General features: G+C 46.9%; 1 protein-coding gene across 2 annotated transcripts in view; it reads left to right on the forward strand.

Annotated features, from left to right (window-relative positions):
• Positions 1–20473, forward strand: part of INTU (inturned planar cell polarity protein) — a 274157-nt gene that overhangs the window by 236087 nt on the left and 17597 nt on the right. For both annotated transcript variants that reach the window (XM_063920310.1, XM_063920309.1), the window contains exons 12-13: positions 7251–7748; positions 7947–8047. In XM_063920310.1, coding sequence (XP_063776380.1) covers positions 7251–7748; positions 7947–8047 — 599 coding nt within the window. The remainder of the gene's footprint in view (positions 1–7250; positions 7749–7946; positions 8048–20473) is intronic.

The raw sequence follows: 20473 nt of genomic DNA on the forward strand, positions 1-20473 counted from the left end.
CAGAAGCCACAAGGATTCTCCGATGGGCGACCTACACCCGGGAGAATGGGGACTTCTTCCAGAAGTTTTCCAAATGCGGGTAAACCGTTGGGAATGACCACGGGTGGACATGATGGTGTCCCGCCTCAACAAAAAGTTGAAAAGATATTGCGCCAGGTCAAGGGACCCTCAGGCGATCGCTGTGGACGCTCTAGTGACACCGTGGGTGTACCAGTCGGTTTATGTGTTTCCTGCTCTACCTCTCATACCCAGGGTGCTGAGAATAATAAGACTGCGAGGAGTGAAAACCATACTCATGGTTCCGGATTGGCCAAGAAGAGCTTGGTACCCGGAACTTCAAGAGATGCTGGCAGAGGACCCTTGGCCTCTGCCGCTCAGACGAGACCTGCTGCAGCAGGGACCCTGTCTGTTCCAAGACTTACCGCGGCTGCGTTTGACGGTATGGCGGTTGAACACCGGATCCTAAAGGAAAAGGGTATTCCGGAGGAAGTCATCCCTACCCTGATCAAAGCCAGGAAGGATGTCACCGCAAGACATTATTACCACATTTGGCGGAAATATGTTGCTTGGTGTGAGGCCATGAAGGCCCCGAAGGAGGAATTTCAACTGGGTTGATTCCTACACTTCCTGCAAGCAGGGGTGACGTTGGGCCTCAAATTGGGGTCCGTCAAGGTCCAGATTTCGGCTCTGTCGATTTTCTTCCAGAAAGAACTGGCTTCACTGCCTGAAGTTCAGACTTTTGTCAAAGGAGTTCTGCATATTCAGCCTCCTTTTGTGCCCCCAGTGGCACCTTGGGATCTCAATGTGGTTTTGGCATTCCTGAAATCACATTGGTTCGAACCACTTAAGACTGTGGAATTAAAATATCTCACGTGGAAAGTGGTCATACTGTTGGCCCTGGCTTCGGCCAGGCGGGTTTCAGATTTGGCGGCTTTGTCTTGAAAAAGCCCTTATCTGATTTTCCAGATGGATAGGGCAGAATTGAGGACTCGTCCTCAGTTTCTCCCGAAGGTGGTCTCAGCTTTTCACTTGAACCAACCTATTGTGGTGCCTGCGGCCACTAGGGACTTGGAGGATTCCAAGTTGCTGGACGTAGTCAGGGCTCTGAAAATTTATGTTCCAGGACGGCTGGAGTCAGAAAAACTGACTCGCTGTTTATCCTGTATGCACCCAACAAGCTGGGTGCTCCTGCTTCTAAGCAGTCTATTGCGCGCTGGATTTGTAGCACTATTCAGCTGGCGCATTCTGCGGTAGGATTACCGCAGCCTAAATCAATAAAAGCCCATTCCACAAGGAAGGTGGGCTCATCTTGGGCGGCTGCCCGAGGGGTCTCGGCTTTACAACTTTGCCGAGCAGCTACTTGGTCAGGGGCAAACACGTTTGCTAAATTCTACAAATTTGATTCCCTGGCTGAGGAGGACCTGGAGTTCTCTAATTCGGTGCTGCAGAGTCATCCGCGCACTCCCGCCCGTTTGGGAGCTTTGGTATAATCCCCATGGTCCTTACGGAGTCCCCAGCATCCACTAGGACGTCAGAGAAAATAAGATTTTACTCACCGGTAAATCTATTTCTCGTAGTCCGTAGTGGATGCTGGGCGCCCATCCCAAGTGCGGATTGTCTGCAGTACTTGTACATAGTTATTGTTACAAAAATCGGGTTTTGTTGTGAGCCATCTCTTCAGAGGCTCCAATTGTTATCATACTGTTAACCGGGGTTCCTATCACGTGTTATATGGTGTGATTGGTGTGGCTGGTATGAGTCTTACCCGGGATTCAAAATCCTTCCTTATTGTGTCCGCTCTTCCGGGCACAGTTCCTAACTGAGGCTTGGAGGAGGGTCATAGGGGGAGGAGCCAGTGCACACCAGATAGTCCTAAATCTTTCTTTAGATGTGCCCAGTCTCCTGCGGAGCCGTCTATTCCCCATGGTCCTTACGGAGTCCCCAGCATCCACTACGGACTACGAGAAATAGATTTACCGGTGAGTAAAATCTTATTGTTATCCTGTGGATAATCCTGTGGACCCAGACAGAGAAATGAACGTTATGGTAAGAACTTACCGTTGATAACGTGATTTCTCTTATGTCCACAGGTATCCACAGGGATCCCACCCTGATGCATCTGATTTGAGGATCTAGACAATCACTAAACCTCTTCCTTCTTGTATGGAAGGGTGTGCATGTGTGTTCTTATCGCCTGTACAGGTCTCTACCTAATGTTCCTGCCTAAAATCGCTGTGGAAAGAACTGATCTGACTGAGTCAGTGGGTGGGACTATATAGTGGAGGCCCCAATGCATCCTGAGAGGCCAGAAAGCTCGTGACCGTGTTGGTGCCATTTTCGCTGTCGCTCGACAATATCCCAATGTTATCCTGTGGATACCTGTGGACATAAGAGAAATCACGTTATCAACGGTAAGTTCTTACCATAACGTTCATTTTTGCCATATGTTCCCTCACAACCTAAGAAAGCACCGTATTACCAAATGCAGTCCTTTCGATCACAAAAGGGCAAGAAAGTCCGAGGTGCGTCCTTTCTTGCCAGAGGCAGGGGTAGAGGAAAGAAGCTGCACAATACAGCTAGTTCCCAGGAACAGAAGTCCTCCCCGGCTTCCACTAAATCCACCGCATGACGCTGGGGCTCCACAGGCGGAGCTAGGCCCGGTGGGGGCGCGTCTCCGAAATTTTAGCCACGAGTGGGTTCACTCCCAGGTGGATCCCTGGGCTATAGAGATTGTGTCTCAGGGATACAAGCTGGAATTCGAAGAGATGCCCCCCCACCGTTAACTCAAATCGGCCCTGCCAGCTTCCCCCTTAGAGAGGGAAATAGTGTTAGCTGCAATTCACAAATTGTATCTTCAGCAGGTGGTGGTCAAGGTCCCCCTCCTTCAACAAGGAAAGGGTTACTATTCGACCATGTTTGTGGTACCGAAACCGGACGGTTCGGTCAGACCCATATTGAATTTGAAATCCCTGAACATATACCTGAAAAGGTTCAAGTTCAAGATGGAATCGCTCAGAGCGGTCATCGCAAGCCTGGAAGGGGGGATTTTATGGTGTCTCTGGACATAAAGGATGCTTACCTTCATGTTCCCATTTATCCACCTCATCAGGAGTACCTCAGATTTGTGGTACAGGATTGTCATTACCTATTCCAGATGTTGCCGTTTGGTCTCTCTACGGCACCGAGAATATTTACCAAGGTAATGGCGGAAATGATGGTGCTCCTGCGACGGCAAGGAGTCACAATTATCCCATACTTGGACGATCTCCTCATAAAGGAGAGGTCCAGAGAGCAGTTGCTGATCAGCGTAGCACGCTCTCGGGAAGTGTTACAACAGCACGGCTGGATTCTAAATATTCCAAAGTCGCAGTTGATTCCTACGACTCGTTTGCCCTTCCTGGGCATGATTCTGGACACATGCCAGAAGAGGGTTTATCTCCCGATGGAGAAGGCTCAGGAGCTCATGACACTGGTCAGAGACCTATTAAAACCAAAACAGGTGTCGGTGCATCAATGCATGCGAGTCCTGGGAAAGATGGTGGCATCATACGAGGCCATTCCTTTCGGCAGGTTCCATGTGAGGACCTTTCAATGGGATCTGTTGGATAAGTGGTCCGGATCACTTCTAAAGATAGATCGGCTGATCACCCTATCCCCCAGGGCCGGGGTGTCTCTCCTGTGGTGGCTGCAGGGTGCTCACCTTCTCGAGGGTCGCAGATTCGGCATTCAGGACTGGGTCCTGGTGACCACGGACGCAAGCCTCCGAGGGTGGGGAGCAGTCACACAGGGAAGAAATTTCCAAGGGCTGTGGTCAAGTCAGGAGATTTGCCTTCACATCAATATCCTGGAACTAGGGGCAAAATACAACGCCCTACGTCAAGCGGAGACCCTGCTTCGCGACCAATCGGTGCTGACTCAGTCAGACAACATCACTGCAGTGGCTCATGCAAACCGCCAAGGCGGCACAAGGAGCAGGGTGGCGATGGCGGAAGCCACCAGAATTCTTCGCTGGGCGGAGAATCACGTAAGAGCACTGTCAGCAGTGTTCATTCCGGGAGTGGACAACTGGGAAGCAGACTTCCTCAGCAGGCACGACCTCCACTCGGGAGAGTGGGGACTTCATCAAGAAGTCTTCGCGCAGATTGCAGGTCGGTGGGAACTGCCACAAGTAGACATGATGGCATCCCGCCTCAACAAAAAGCTACAGAGGTATTGCGCCAGGTCAAGAGACCCTCAGGCGATAGCTGTAGACGCACTAGTGACACTGTGGGTGTTCCAGTCTGTCTCCTATTCCTCTCATACCCAAGGTGCTGAGAATCATAAGAAGAAGAGGAGTGAGAACAATACTCATTGTTCCGGATTGGCCAAGAAGGACTTGGTATCCAGAGCTGCAAGAAATGCTCACAGAGGACACTTGGCCTCTGCCTCTAAGACAGGACTTGTTGCAACAGGGGCCCTGTCTGTTCCAAGACTTACCGCGGCTGCGTTTGACGGCATGGCGGTTGAACGCCGGATCCTAGCAGAAAAAGGCATTCCGGATGAGGTTATTCCTACGCTGATAAAGGCTGATAAAGGCTAGGAAGGACGTGATGGCTAAACATTATCACCGTATATGGCGAAAATATGTTGCTTGGTGTGAGGCCAGGAATGCCCCTACGGAGGAATTCCAGCTGGGCCGTTTCCTTCACTTCCTACAGTCGGGAGTGACTTTGGGCCTAAAATTGGGTTCCATTAAGGTCCAGATTTCGGCCCTATCCATTTTCTTTCAAAAAGAACTGCCTTCTCTACCTGAAGTTCAGACGTTTGTAAAGGGAGTGCTGCATATTCAGCCCCCTTTTGTGCCTCCAGTGGCACCTTGGGATCTTAACGTGGTGTTGAGTTTCCTAAAGTCACACTGGTTTGAACCACTTAAGACCGTGGAGTTAAAATTTCTCACGTGGAAGGTGGTCATGCTATTAGCCTTGGCTTCAGCTAGGCGTGTGTCAGAATTAGCGGCTTTGTCACATAAAAGCCCCTATCTGGTTTTCCATATGGACAGGGCAGAATTGCGGACCCGTCCGCAATTTCTGCCAAAGGTGGTGTCATCTTTTCATATGAACCAACCTATTGTGGTGCCTGTGGCTACTCGTGACTTGGAGGATTCTGAGTTACTTGATGTGGTCAGGGCTTTGAAAGTTTATGTAGCCAGAACGGCTAGGGTCAGGAAAACAGAATCTTTGTTTATCCTGTATGCTTCCAACAAGCTTGGTGCTCCTGCTTCAAAGCAAACTATTGCTCGCTGGATCTGTAACACGATTCAGCAGGCTCATTCTACGGCTGGATTGCCGCTGCCAAAATCAGTTAAGGCCCATTCCACAAGGAAAGTGGGCTCTTCTTGGGCGGCTGCCCGAGGGGTCTCGGCATTACAGCTTTGCCGAGCGGCTACTTGGTCAGCTTCAAACACTTTTGCAAAGTTCTACAAGTTTGATACCCTGGCTGAGGAGGACCTTGTGTTTGCTCATTCGGTGCTGCAGAGTCATCCGCACTCTCCAGCCCGTTTGGGAGCTTTGGTATAATCCCCATGGTCCTTACGGAATCCCCAGCATCCACTCAGACGTTAGAGAAAATAAGATTTTACTTACCGGTAAATCTATTTCTCGTAGTCCGTAGTGGATGCTGGGCGCCCGTCCCAAGTGCGGACTTCTTCTGCAATACTTGTATACAGTTATTGCTTAAATAAGGGTTATGTTATGGTTGCATCAGGTTTGATCTGATGCTCCGTTATTGTTCATACTGTTAACTGGGTATGTTTATCACAAGTTATATGGTGTGATTGGTGTGACTGGTATGAGTCTTGCCCTAGATTCCAAAATCCTTTCCTTGTACTGTCAGCTCTTCCGGGCACAGTTTCTCTAACTGAGGTCTGGAGGAGGGACATAGAGGGAGGAGCCAGAGTACACCAGTATCCAAATTCTTTCTTAAAGTGCCATGTCTCCTGCGGAGCCCGTCTATTCCCCATGGTCCTTACGGAGTCACCAGCATCCACTACGGACTACGAGAAATAGATTTACCGGTAAGTAAAATCTTATTTTTAACTCTCCTACATGAACTTGTTTTCCATAGACTAGTCCATTCCAGCTACCTTACAGGCCAGGGGGACACTTACATGGCCACATGACCGTTAGCAGGTTTCATCATAGTACTGGTACCTTTTTATCATAGAAAAAAAAGCACCGATTATAACCCATGCTATGTTTCAATAGGTTACCTGACTGTGGCTTTTCTAACAATATGTATTGTTGCTAAGGCCTACAACAGAGTAAGAATTACTGATATATGATACCTTTAAGTAATATGATACTTCCAAATCTCTTAAAAATGTCTTATGGTGATCCGTAGTTAAAGCTGTGCTGCAGGCTTAATTATCTATACTTTTATATTGATAACTTTTATACTTTACGTTGATCTAAGAAAACCATTTTCTCCCCAATAATTGTTTTTGTCCTTTGGCCAGATGGCTAAATTTTGTTCACAGGAAGATCTTTAACATTGATACTCTTTAAACAATTTGCTGGACACTGTTCTTAATCACAATTGCCCAATCAAATAGATCACAGGTTCTCAAACTCGGTCCTCAAGACTCCACTTTTGCAGGTCACCTGTAGATTTTTGAAATGTGACAGTTGGTGATACACAGTGCAGCTGCTGGGTGACATGGAAAACGCGAACCGTGTGGGGTCCTGAGGGGATCCGGTCTGAAGATCGACACTGTCTAGGTTGACAATGTTTAGGTCGACCACTATAGGTCGACAGGGTTTCTAGGTTGACAAGTCAAAAGGTCGACATGAGTTTTTCACATTTTTTTTCTTTTTTTTTTACTTTTTCATACTTAACAATCCACGTGGACTACGATTGGAACGGAAAGTTAGCCATGCGAGGGTACACTGTGCACTAATTGGGGTTCCCGGTCACTCTACGAAAAAAATGACATAGAAATAAAAAATCATGTCGACCTTTTGACCTGTCGACCTAGCACAAGTCGACCTTCCAACCCTGTCGACCTAGTGGCTGTCAACCTATAGTGGTCGACCTAAACATTGTCGACCTAGACAGTGTCGATCTAATGATATACACCCGTCCTGAGGACCGAGTTTGAGAACCTCTGAAATAGATGAACACCTGTGCATGGCTCAAAAGAAATGTATATTAAGATATGGCCATTCTTATTTTCTCAGATGACACTGATTCTGACATTTTACTTTTTTTGTTAGAAACAATTCATGCTGTGCACTCTACTAGAGGCTGGGGGCTGCACATCTAAAGCTGCTGGAAGTCCAGGACCTGACTACATATATGTGGATCAGTTAAAGGCAGCTCTTCTTCATTTGGAAATGCTAGACGGTAGTATAGAGGAAAAACTGAATGCTTCCCCAAACCCATGCCTCTCCTGTGCTGATTGGTTTCTTCCTTCTGCTCGGGACAAGTTCCACAGCGTTGTAAATTCGGTTATGATGAATAAGCTCCAGACTCCAAAGAAAGCAAATTATGCTTTGAGTAGGAAGAGTATGAGTCCAGATGCTCAGTCCTCTTTAAGGAGTCGTCGACCAAGCCCTACCAGGAGTAGTGGAGGATCCGATAATGGTAGTGAAGGTATAGTGGAAAATGCAGGAACCCATTCCACACCAGATTTGACCAGAAAATTTGGAAGGCGGGAATCTCAAGGATCTGGAGGCTCCGATGGAAGTGGCGGAAGTGGGAATGTGCCTAAGGTACACACTATTGTTTAAAACTATACTTGTATACAATCCAAAAATAAATGATTGTACTTTTTTGAAAATAACCAGGAAGCTCTAAGCTACTCAAAGCAAACCTAGTCAGAGATCAGAAATATGTATTTTGTTTTCATTTGTGTTTTCTTTTCATCCATATTTTGTTACTGTAAATCTACAACTGGTAATCCCTCTCAGATCAGCAAAAAGAAGTACACACTCCCGAATCCCTTTAATTTGGGAAGCCTGAGACGGAATCTTTCGGAAAGGGAAGCCGAAGATTTATTTAACACTGTGAAGTAAGTAACTAAAGCCTTACTATGGACAAAGATGCCAATTTCTTATTTGCTCTTATTCCTATAAGAATATGCTTAGCTTGATGCCAATGAATTGTTGGATAAAACGTGATTATTTTTTATTAAAGCAGAGCAGACAAATGGGGTAATATCTAGAACTAAACTATTTGGTTCTTCAGAAATCCAAATCCACGAGAATTTGGCAGTTTTCAAACCGACGAGAGCCCTGGTCCAGTTCTCCTGAGGAGATCCGATCTGAACAGAGTCCCGCAGTTCAGGATTCTGATTTTAAAACCAAATTTCAGGATTTTTGATTACATGATTTAGCTGTTATTATCCATTTTCAAGAAATCGAACACCCAAGATTCGGATTTTAAATCGATTCTGAGACATTTTAGAAGTTTTAAGTGCTGACAGCTGCTTCTTTTAAATGTTGGTATTAGGAATTATAGATAAATAAAATAGTTGTTGTATATGGACCATCAATGAAGTAGACACTAGAAAATCAATCCCTTCCTTACCATCCCAATTCACAATCCAACACTGAAAAAACAGTACAGACATTTCAATCCAAAGTAGTAAATAAATAAAAATGAAATTAAACAAACACAGCAGTTCCAAAGGATCGTATCCTGTGCTTCTCACGTAGCAGACCGTACTAATTGTAGTGTATTGTATGTGAAGAGATGATATGGGCTATTAAATAACCCCTTTGCCTGAGTTTGTGGTATAGATAAGTTATTTCAGTATACATAATTTCAAATACATGATGTTCACCTGACAAGTTTCCTTGCAGTTCATGATTTCCCCATTCCATATTTCATTAAATTATTTAAGTCAGTGTAAAATATTTAATTATTACCAGTTATTTATATAGCTCACACATTCCGCAGCGCTTTACAGAGAATATTTGGCCATTCACATCAGTCCCTTCCCCAGTGAAGCTCACAATCTATTTCCCTATCACGTGTACATGCACACACATTCACGCTAGGGTTCATTTTATTGGAGCCAATTAAGCTACCAGTATATTTTGGGGATTTTGTGCGGGAAACTGGAGTACCCAGAGGAACCCACACAAGCACAAGGAGAATATAGAAAACCACACAGGACCATAGTGGGAATTAAACCCATAACCTCAGTACTGTGAGGCAGTAATGCTAACCATTAAGCCATCCTTACCTGCCCTGAAGATAGACATGCATACATCGATAAAATGGGAAGTTAATACCTACCGGTAATTCCTTTTCTCGTATTTCATAGTGGATACTGGGGAACTGTACTTTAGTACCATGGGGTATAGATCGGGTCCACTGGAGCCTGGCACTTTAAAACCTTTAGTGTGTGTGTGCTGGCTCCTCCCCTCTATGCCCCTCCTACCAGACTCAGTCTAGGAAACTGCCCGAGGAGACGGACATACCACGAGAGAAGAAAACAGGTACAACAGCAGTGAGGCACTAGGCCAACACACAACCATAATCGAAAGGAGGGCGCTAACCAGAACAGAGGATTGTAACACCAACCTAACCAGGATAGCACAGCTATCCCAACAACATAATGGCATCACAACGGTGGGCCAACCAAACACTTAATCAGGTATGCAGGAATCGAAGCACTGAGGCGGGCGCCCATTATCCACTACGGACTACGAGAAAAGGAATTACCGGTAGGTATTAAATTCCTATTTTCTCCTACGTCCTAGTGGGTACTGGGGAACGGTACTTTAGTACCATGGGGAAGTCCCAAAGCTCCCAAACCGATGGGAGAGTGCTGAGACCCCTGTAAAACCGCCTGACCAAACTGAAGGTCATCCTTGGCCAAGATGTCGAACCAATAGGATTTTACAAAAGTTCGAACCAGACCAAGTAGCAGCTTGGCACAACTGTAAGGCTGAGACACCCCGGGCAGCCACCCAGGAAGAGCCCACAGATCTCATCGAGTAGGCCTGAATAGATGTCGGCAAAGGCAGAGCCGCCGAAGAATAGGCCTGTTTAATGGTCAACCTGAGCCAACGAGCAATTGATTGCTTAGAAGCCGGACAACCAATCTTGGTGGCATCATAAAGTACAAACAGCGAGTCAGATTTCCGATGATGAGCCGTCCGTTTGACATAAATCTTCAGAGCCCTCACCACATCCATGGACTCTGGACCAATTCACATGAAAAGCCGATACCACCTTTGGCAAAAACTGAGGATGGTTCTGAGTTCCGCCCTGTCTTCATGAAAAATCAAATAAGGGCTCTTATGGGATAAGACCCCCAATTCAGAGACACGTCTGGCAGACGCCAGTGCTAATAACATCACTGTCTTCCAGGTGAGAAATTTTAACTCCACCCTATTTAAGTTTTCAAACCAGTCCGATTGAAGAAAGGACAGAATCACATTGAGATCCCACGGAGCCGTGAGAGGTACAAAGGGCGGTTGCATATGGAGAACTCCTTTTAGTAAAGTCTGTACTTCTGGCAACATGGCAAGTTGTTTCTGGAAGAAAATAAAGAGCGCCAAAATCTGGACTTTGATGGAGCCCAAACATAGGCCCCTGTCCACTCCCACTTGCAGGAAAAGTAGAAAACGACCTGATCTGATTCCACGGGAGAAACCTTTCTACTTTCACACCAGGAAACATAATTTTTCCAGATACGATGATAATGTTTTGAAGTAACCATCTTCCTGGCCTGGATCATGGTTGAAATAACCGGGGAGGGAAGACCTTTTCTTGCTAGAACCTCCCTCTCTACTTCCAAGCCATCAAACGTAGCCACTGTAAGTCTGGATAGACGAACGGACCTTGATGCAGAAGATCCTTTTGGAGCGGCAGAAGCCAAGGATCCTCCAGAGCCAAGGTTAGGAGGTCCGAGTACCACGCCCGTTGAGGCCAATCCGGGGCAATTAGAATTGCTTGAACGCTTTCCCTTCTTAGTCTTTTTAGAACCCTTGGGATTAGCGGCAGAGGAAGGAACAGGTACACAAACTGGAACGTCCAAGGTGTCGTGAGCGTGTCCACTGCTACAGCCTGCGGATCCCTCGTTCTGGAACAGTGATGGCAAAGCTTCTTGTTGAGACGAGAAGCCATCAGGTCTATCTGTGGACAGCCCCACTGGTGAATTAACTGTTGAAACACCTGGGGATGTAGGCCCCATTCCTCCGGATGGAGGTAGTGTCTGCTGAGGAAGTCCGCTTTCCAGTTGTCCACTCCTGGAATGAATATGGCTGAGATGGCCCTTGCATTGGCCTCTGCCCAGACGAGTATTCTTGACACTTCTCACATTGCTGCTCTGCTTCTTGTTCCCCCTTGTCGGTTTATGTACACCACTGCTGTGGCGTTGTCTGATTGAACCTGGATCGCCCGATCCCTCAGGAGATGGGAAGCTTGCAGAAGAACATTGTAAATTTCCCTGAGTTCCAGGATGTTTATCGGCAGAGCAGATTCCAGACTCGACCATATCCCCTGGAATTGGGCCCCTTGGGTCACAGTCCCCCAACCCTGGAGGCTGGCATCCATCGTTAGTAGAACCCACGAGTGGATATTGAAATCCCTGCCATCCACCAGGTGAGGAACTTGAAGCCACCATAATAGAGAAATCCGGGCTTTCGGAGATAAGGTCACTACCTGATGCCTATGAAGTTGAGACCCGGACCACTTGTCCAGCAGATCCAGCTGAAATGACCGGGCATGAAATCTGCCATATTGGATTGCCTCGTAAGCTTCCACCATCTTGCCCAGCAATCTGATGCAAAGATGTATGGATACCTTTGAGGATGGAGCACTGAACGGACCATAACCTGGATAGCCAAGGCTTTGTCTATTGGAAGAAACACCTCTTGACACTGTATCCAGAATCATTTCCAGGAACTGAAGACAGGTCGGTTCCAGGTGAGATTTCTGAAAATTTAGGATCCACCCATGATCCGTAAGTAGGCAAGCCGTCAGATCGATGCTGTGCAGTAGACGCTCCCTGGACATGGACGATCTCCTGATAAAGGCTAAGTAGGGGACTGTGTTGACTCCCATCATGCGCAGTTGCAGCATCATCTCCCCCATGACCTTTGTGAAGACCCTCGGAGCTGTGGACAGGCCAAAGGGCAAAGCCTGAAACTGGAATTGGTCGTCCAAGATGGCGAACCTGAGGTAAGCCTGATGAGGGGGCCCCACATGGGAATATGTAGGTAAGCATCCTTGACATCCAGCAATACCAGGAACTTCCCCTCCTCCAGACCGGACACCACTGCCCGCAGGGATTCCATCTTGAATTTGAACACGCGTAGATACGGGTTTAGAGATTTCAGGTTCAAGATGGGTTGCACTGAACCGTCTGGTTTTGGAACGACAAAAAGACTGGAGTAAAAACCCCTGTTGCATAACGGAGAATGTACTGGAACCACCACCCCTGTCCACAAAAGTTTTTGAATAGCCTCTTGCAAGGTAACTTTTGCGGCGGGTAAAACTGGCAAACCAGATTTGAAAAATCTGTGAGGAGGAAGTGCTTGAAATTCCAGCCGGTATCTCTGGGAAATGAGGTCTCTCACACGTGAGCGAAGTGATGAAGGCGAGCACCCACCTGAAAATCACCTTGCCGCTGGCGCCAACCGTCACGCGGAAGGCTTAGCGGCAGGGGATCTGGTGGTCTGGTCAGGGAAGCACCAGTTGCAGGTTTACTGGACTTACCAAGAGATCCTCTGGGAGTGGTGGAGACCCATCGGCCCCTGCTTCTGAACCGTGCCACACGAAAGGACTGCAAGGAGGGTCCTGTGTAAGAACGTCTAGCAGATGGCGCAGCCGGCGGCAGATAGGTAGACTTACCCGCCGTTGCCTGGCAGATCCATTTACTTAATTTTTGTCGCCAAACAAGGCATCACCTGTAAAGGGAAGATTTTCTACACCCTTCTTGGAATCAGCGTCCGCTGACCATTGACGTAACCACAGAGCTCTGCGTGCCGAAACGACGATAGCAGCAGTGCGGCCATGTATCTTACACAATTATTTTATAGCCTCGCTCATAAAATTTGCAGCATCCTGTATATGTTTCAGCAGAGTAATGACCTCCTCCTGGGGTAGAGAGTCTAAACCATCAATAACAGTATCAGACCACTTGACTACCACCCTGGAAATCCACCCACAAACAATCGTGGGGCGCTGTGTTACGCCTGCTGCCGTATGTATTGCCCCTGGCACCGGCAGTACCAATTTCTTAGACAGTCTGCATGCAGACATATGCACTGACGGCGGGGTTTCCCATACCTTCCTGTCCTCAGCTGGGAGAGGAAAAGTAGCTAAAAACCTCTGAGGAATTTAAAAAAAATTGTTGGGGTTTAACCATGCCTCTCAGGCCAGGGAGTTTAATTCTTTAGACACAGGAAAAGTGACTGAGGACTTCGGTCTAACATTAAAATACAACTCCTCATCTGGTTCTGCCTCCTGATCCAGTATGTGAAGAACCTCTTTTACAGCAAATATGAGGGCCTCCACCCCAGGGGACAGAGAGCAGTCCTCATCCATATCATCATCATCATCCACATCAGGCTAATCAGAATCAGACTGGAGCACCTGTGGCAGTGAGCGTTTATGTGAAACCAACAGAGGGGGCTGAGAAGCCTTTCTGGTATCTGCTGCCTTTGCCATACAATCAATAGACTGTTTTAACACCTGTCTCTCCTTTTTAGTTGCAGCTAATTCTGAATTTACATTCTGAATCATACTTTTAAAACTATCTAGACAGTCAGGTGCCTGTGAATTGTGTCCCTGTGGAGATAACGAACATTGTTCACACATGAGTGACCCCACTGAAAAAGGGGTAGAGTTACAAGCAGCACACATAACCATGTCAACAGACATCTTACACAACTATAATACAGCGCAGCTCACTGAAAAACACATCCACATAGACCCTAGAGAGCCCCTGGAGTGACACTGAGGAACGGAGACCAGCACACAGAACACAGCAGCGCAATGTGAGATTTATGTGTGTAACCTGATAGAAGTGCAGCGGCGCTGCTTCTGGTGAGCTCCCCCCCTGCTATGACCCCCTGGTACCAGTACAGAGTCTGTAACAGCGTGGGTCCCTGGAGGAGCAGCATGCATGCAGCTTTGATGATCCGCAGCAGCAGGAAATGGGGCCTTCCCGCCTCTGGTCCGGCTCCGGGAAGCCCCGCCCCTTGCGCGTGGTCCCTGCTGTTTTATACTGGCCATGTTATACAAACACAGATATATCTCTCAGTACACACAAGCCCTAATGGACAGTGAGCGCTGCAGGGCATGAGCCCTGAGCCAGTCTAGTCCGCGGCGGGTGACATGCCACCAAAACCGCACCGGGGACCAGCTAACTGGGACCCCGGTGGTAACACTCGCTGCACCTATCGACCTTCGGCATCTGTTAGAGGGTGGCGGCTAGCTGCTGGCGTGGGCACACACACTAACTGTGTGTGAACAGCACCTCAGGAGTTCAGTGTCTGGTCAGCTGGGATTACGAACCATTAACCCTCAGGAAGTTGGTTCAGTTCCCCCTTTAAGTCCCACGACGCAGGTAGACTGGTTGCCAACCAGGACTACCTGGATATAATAAACTAAAATAAAAAATAAAGGAAACTCTCTGGAGCTCCAGAGAAATGCACCCGGCTCCTTGGGCACATTTTCTAAACAGAGTATGTTAGGAGGGGCATAGAAGGGAGGAGCCAGCACACACTAAAGGTTTTAAAGTGCCAGACTCCAGTGGACCTGATCTATACTCCATGGTACTAAAGTACAGTTCCCCAGTATCCACTAGGACGTAAGAGAAAAATAGATGGTTGTAACTTAAAGTTAGGTATACAACATCAATGTATTCATCTTGTATTTGTAAAGTCCTTAGTCACAGTTGTGAAGCTGGCTGGTAGGTAAATCCATACACTGCTTGTTACCAATTGGGGCTTAATCTTGGATTACTTCCTCTGGGATTAAGCTGCCATTGCTAAATTTGGTACATTTGAAACTATGTTCGGTTATTCAATTTCATTTCAATCCAATAAGTGTCAGTTTCTGTAGTTAAATTGTGTACAGTTCACACATATTTGGTCTAGCTTGCTTGAATAGGAATGTGTTTGAAAAATAAACTTTTGCATTATCCTTTTTATATGGTGCAACAAGGGCTCCGCAGCACCTTACAAAGAACAGAAACAAGTATTAACGAAACAGGATGAAGAGGCTTACAGTACTAAACATTTCAGAACATGGACTACAAAGTTTTATAAACATTGGTGCAGTCATAATACACAAATAAGTAGAGCCAATTGAACCCAAAGATTTGGTGCCACTGTGGGCAGTGGGGATGAGATGATATACGTGAGGGAAGGAAAAACACATTAGAGTGGAGGGCCCTGCTCATGGGAGTTGACAATATAACGAAGAGTGGCAGACAGACATGGGTGACACAGAGGGGAGAGACAGTGACATGGAGCTAGTGATGAGCGGATTCGGTTTTACTCGGTTTTACTCGGTTCTCAAAACGGCATCTTATTGGCTCACGGATGTCACGTGTTTTGGATAGCCAATAAGATGCCGTTTTGAGAACCGAGTAAAACCGAGTAAAACCGAACCTCGCTCATCACTACATGGAGCAGTGGGTTAGGATGAGTGCCGGAAGGCTTTGATTAAGAACTGGGTCTTGAGTGCCTCTTGAAGTTTGTAGTCTCTGATAGAGGAAGAGAGTTCCAGTGGTGTGTAGCACAGGTGAAGGGAGTGGCAATAAGTATTCGGAAAGAGAGGCGCCATTCGTTTGTGGAGTGAAGTGGGTGAGGATTGGGTGAATGCTTTGGGAGTGTGAGGAGATTAAATTGGAATGTGAAAGTAAGCGGTGCCAGAGTAAGTCCTGCAGGAGAGGGGAGGCAGACATAGTGCATATGAACAAGATGATGAGTCAGGCAGCAGCATCGAGGACTAATTGGAGTGGAGAGAGGTGGGAGATAGGGAGGCCAAATGGGTGGATAAGGGTTTTAGTTGCCTGCAGGGTGGGAAAGGGTCTTATCCTGGAGAGATTTCTGAGGTGGAAATGCCAGGACTGCGAAATGTACTGAATGTGGTTTGAAGATGGAGGAGTCAGTGATAATTTCAAGACAGCATATTTTGAAGCCAGTTATATCTTATGTGGATATTTCTTATTTCTGCAGCGGGGTACACTGTGTTCCACAGGGAATACATCGGGATGTAGAGTTGGATCTTGATCCAGAGGCACCAACAGGTTAAAGCTTTGACTGTTCCCAGGATGCATTGCATGGCCTCCTCTATGCCCCGCCTCTGGACACTGGAGCTCAGTTTGTAAGTTGGTGCCTGCAGAGCTGGTCACTTAACAGGGGCGGCTGCGCTAGGCAGCCCTGAAAAGAGCTTTCTGCTGCGGGGTACACTGGGCTCCACAAGGATTGGACAATGGGGTGTAGAGTAGGATCTTGATCCGAGGCACCAACAGGCTCAAAGCTTTGACTGTTCCCAGAATGAACAGCGCCGCCTCCTATATCACCCCGCCTCCCAGCACAGCTCAGTTTTGTAAGTTGGTGCTGCAGTAAGCAGGCACTTAACAGAGGTGCTGCTCCAAGCAGCCCTAAGAAAAGCTTTTTATGAGGTAAAAAGTGAAGACTTCAAGGGCAGCAGCGGTGGTAAATGTCTTGTGACATTCACTGCTGCAGCTCCAGCTCTCCCCAGCGGCGCTGTACACTCCTGAGCCCTAGTTGCCGGGTACCTACAGCGGAGGCTCCGGTTTTCTTCACGTTAGACACACACGGCTGGGGCTCTCAAGGATCGCGTGGCTGCGCTTCGGGAGGTGGTAAGTGGGTCCCGCTTCCGGCGCGGTCTGTGGGAGGCGGGCCGCGCGTGCTGGCGGTGGGCACTGTGGCAGTACAGGCGATCCCACTAGATCACCAGGGCATGGCCGCAGGTCAGGTTTTCTCTCTAAACCAATTCTTATATCGCCCACAGTACCCGGTGGTTTTGCCAGCAGAGGGGATAAGGCTTAGACCTGAAGCCCCTCCCCCCAGCCCCAGGGCGCCATTTCTAGCAAGTGTTCCCGCCCTGGAGCTGCATATCTGTCTTTTCCTCACTCCCTGTCAGTGTCTGCGGCGCTATTATCCCTCAGCTCACTGTTCCTGGGACTGCTTGGGCAAATCCTCCTATGTAAAGCCGCCTGGTTGTCAGCGATGTGCCTTTACATGACACTTAAGTATTCTACCTGCCTTTTTAGACAGTGATAGTTAAGAAAGAGGACACTTAGTCAGGGTTTTATAGTACAATTACCCTGTGATATACATCCAGTTCTTACTGTGTACTGTTATATCTTGTTATATAGCTGTGTAAGCTAGTCCAGTGCAGTATTATTGTCAGTAATAACCTCTGCATTGTACAAACTGTAACTATTTGTGTGTGCATTTGATAGCTGAGTGGTGTCCATTTTGTGTCTTTCTTTTTTTTTTTTTTATTGAAGCACAAGCATCACTTACAGATATTAGATACATTAGGTACAGTACAACTCTTGTAACATAGTGATATAGATACATTAATCCCAGAGACCATGTTGTTACAAGCTTATCAGAAGGATGGTAAGAAAAAGCAGAACAAGAAAAAACAAAATCAACATGAAAAATATACCAAATACCCATTAAAATAACTTTGCCTGATGCTCAGCTTCACCACTACTATTTCTACATTTTCCAAACCAAACAAACTGGGAAGCAGCTGCTGGTCAGCAGTCTACTTCCCTGAAAAACAAAAAGGGAAATTACCCTAAACTTTGTGTTACATATAGCCAGCCAATTGCTAACGCCTATCAATCAAACAGGAAGGGGGTTAGTATGGTTGCATGAAGCAAAGGCGGCGGAGCTTAAAAGAGCCCACCAGACCCTTACATGTAAGCTATATTCCGTTGCAATGCACCAAATAACGGAAAGACATAGAGTGCGTCCGGTGGTTTAAAGGAGATGTAAATTTAAGATGTGTTAAACAGGCAACCGAATCAGGTTACATTAGTGCATTTTATGGCAAAAGGGTTGCAATGTCAGAGCAATATAGTGATACACACATTAGGTTGACTAGGAGAAAACCTGATCGGTCTGATAATATTAAATATTAATGCTTACTGTGCTACTGTAATACCATTACGAAAACACAGTATATTTGTGAGATTGTATAAAATAGGCGAGTCAAACTGGTTAGGCAGCACAGGTTGAAAAAACAAAACAAAAACATGAAATTAGAAAATATGGGAAAAGGTGTGTGTGTGTGCATGCAGGTGAACTGTATTAGCTCTCAAGAATGTGGGATTAACTGGTGTCACACAAAAAAAAAAAGAAACATATATATCTTAATTGTAAAGATAAGGGCAAGTGGGATATTACACAAAATTCGTAAATCATGGAAAAGGTCTAGTGCAGCTAGGCACCAAAATCCGAGAGTTAGGCAAAAGGTCAGTACTCATGTAATGAAACCAAGGAGGCCACCAAAGAGGCATAAGGTATACGTTGTAAGGACTGGTCTTTCCTTTCCGACATGCCAATACATCAACTCAGTGGGTGAGGGAGAAAGAAACATGTGCTGGTCAATGAAACGGGGCATGTTCCTACCTAGTGCCTTCATGTGGAGTGAAAAATGGGCAATGGGTGATAATGATGTGCCCAATTCAATGTGCAAATCTTGTTTTTCAGAAGGATGAGAATCAGGGATTGAAGCAAAACTGACAAATTTAGTACAGCAATAAATTGTCGTGACAGAAATAGGGGCTTCAGCCTCAGACATATATGTGGACATTGAAGCAGTGAACTCAGTTTTAAGGCTATTATTAGATGGACCACCAATCTCAGAGTCCATTTGTGACTGTATTGAAGTAGGCAAACAAGGAGATTGGTCATCAAAATGAGCCAGGTTGCGGTCAAAGAGAGACATCATACAGTGAAATTTGTTCTCAATGAAGGGAATCAAGATATTTGACAATTCTGTCTCCAGCTGAGCAGCGGGAGCGTTTGTGTCATACAATAAAGATATGACTCCCACCTCTGATGAGACAGAATGGATAGACTGTATTGGAGCACACGTCTCCAAATGAGGAATCCCACATGTAGACATTTTCACAGATATAACTGTATAATAACACCAAAATTTGAAGGTTATTCACCAGAGTTAGACTGTAAAATAGCTCAGTAAGTCAAGTAACCTAGAGAGCTGTGAGCCCCCAACAATCCCCACAAGAAGGGAACATGTTTAATAAAATAAAATAAAAAAAATAAAAATAAAAGAATAATATTAACAAAACAAAAAAAAACACAATATTAAGTTGCCTCAAATTGGATGTGGGACAGTTGTTGCTACACTAAGACAGAGAGAGAGAGAGTAGTAAAGAACAGCAGAAAATTAGCACTGGGGAACTGAGAGAGTGGGGATGTAAGAAAGTAGTTGTAGCTAGTATAGTGAGAAGGAAAGAATCCCAGGGGAGAAAAGGAGGGGGAAGAAAAAAAGCAAAATACGATATGAATCCGTATAAAACAAATGGAGCACCACTCAGCCAGCCAAGTAGTCCCAGAGGATGTAGAGCTGATTGAAAGTCAAATAAGTCCAGACCTGTCATTCAGCAGGAACACCCAGCGGGACCAAGTTCACTTTCCAGAGTTATGGAGTCCAATTAGCAGGGTCCCAGACCAGGTCCAAAGTAAGAGGGTGCACACCAGATCAGTCAGGACGAGAGCAGGGCAATCAGACACCAATATGCACCAACATGGATCCACGAGATGACACCTGGGGATGAAGATTCCGAGGGTGGTGACAGAGGTAAGCAGCGCAGCAACAATTACCAGAGTGCAGAGCCAACAGATAACACCAACGAAAGGCACAGGGCCAGCAGCCGCAGTTAGCGCACCAGGCATCCACCAGGCAGTTTCAGGCAGGTACTTCACGTGCCAGCAGCACGGAGATAGCTCCAGCAGGAGAAAGGGAATACCGGGCAGAGACAAGCCGTAGAGACAGTCCTCGTTAAGTTGCAGCCGGAGTTATGCAGGGAGGAAGCGGGGGACACTGCCCAGGCAGATCCAAGCGATTCCCCGAGCAGCTAGCGATCCCAGGTGGGTCCAAAGAGTGCCTCCAGGCAGTAGAGGACACCAGTGGGAATCCCGGCAAGTCGACAGTTGGTAGATCCCTTGGGGTCCGGGATACTCCGTCAGGGGGGAAGAAGGCAGCACCCAGTCACGGCACTACCAGCAAGCACCTCGTGCAGAGCTGTAGCAGGGGAAAAAGGATGCAGGCAGCCTCAGGCAAAGCTTTTAGATCCGCTGCGGGTTTTAAGCTTGACTACAGGCAGCCAGGCACGCCAGATCCCGCGGTACAGGAGGAATAGGTATGTATATACGCATAAAGTCCAGGAAAGGGATTGAGGAAACAGGGAACCAGTCTAATAGAAGAGTCCCGTAGGAAAGCAAGTCGTTCA

This window comes from Pseudophryne corroboree, chromosome 1, assembly GCF_028390025.1.
Source record: "Pseudophryne corroboree isolate aPseCor3 chromosome 1, aPseCor3.hap2, whole genome shotgun sequence".
Classification (NCBI taxonomy): Eukaryota; Metazoa; Chordata; class Amphibia; order Anura; family Myobatrachidae; genus Pseudophryne; species Pseudophryne corroboree.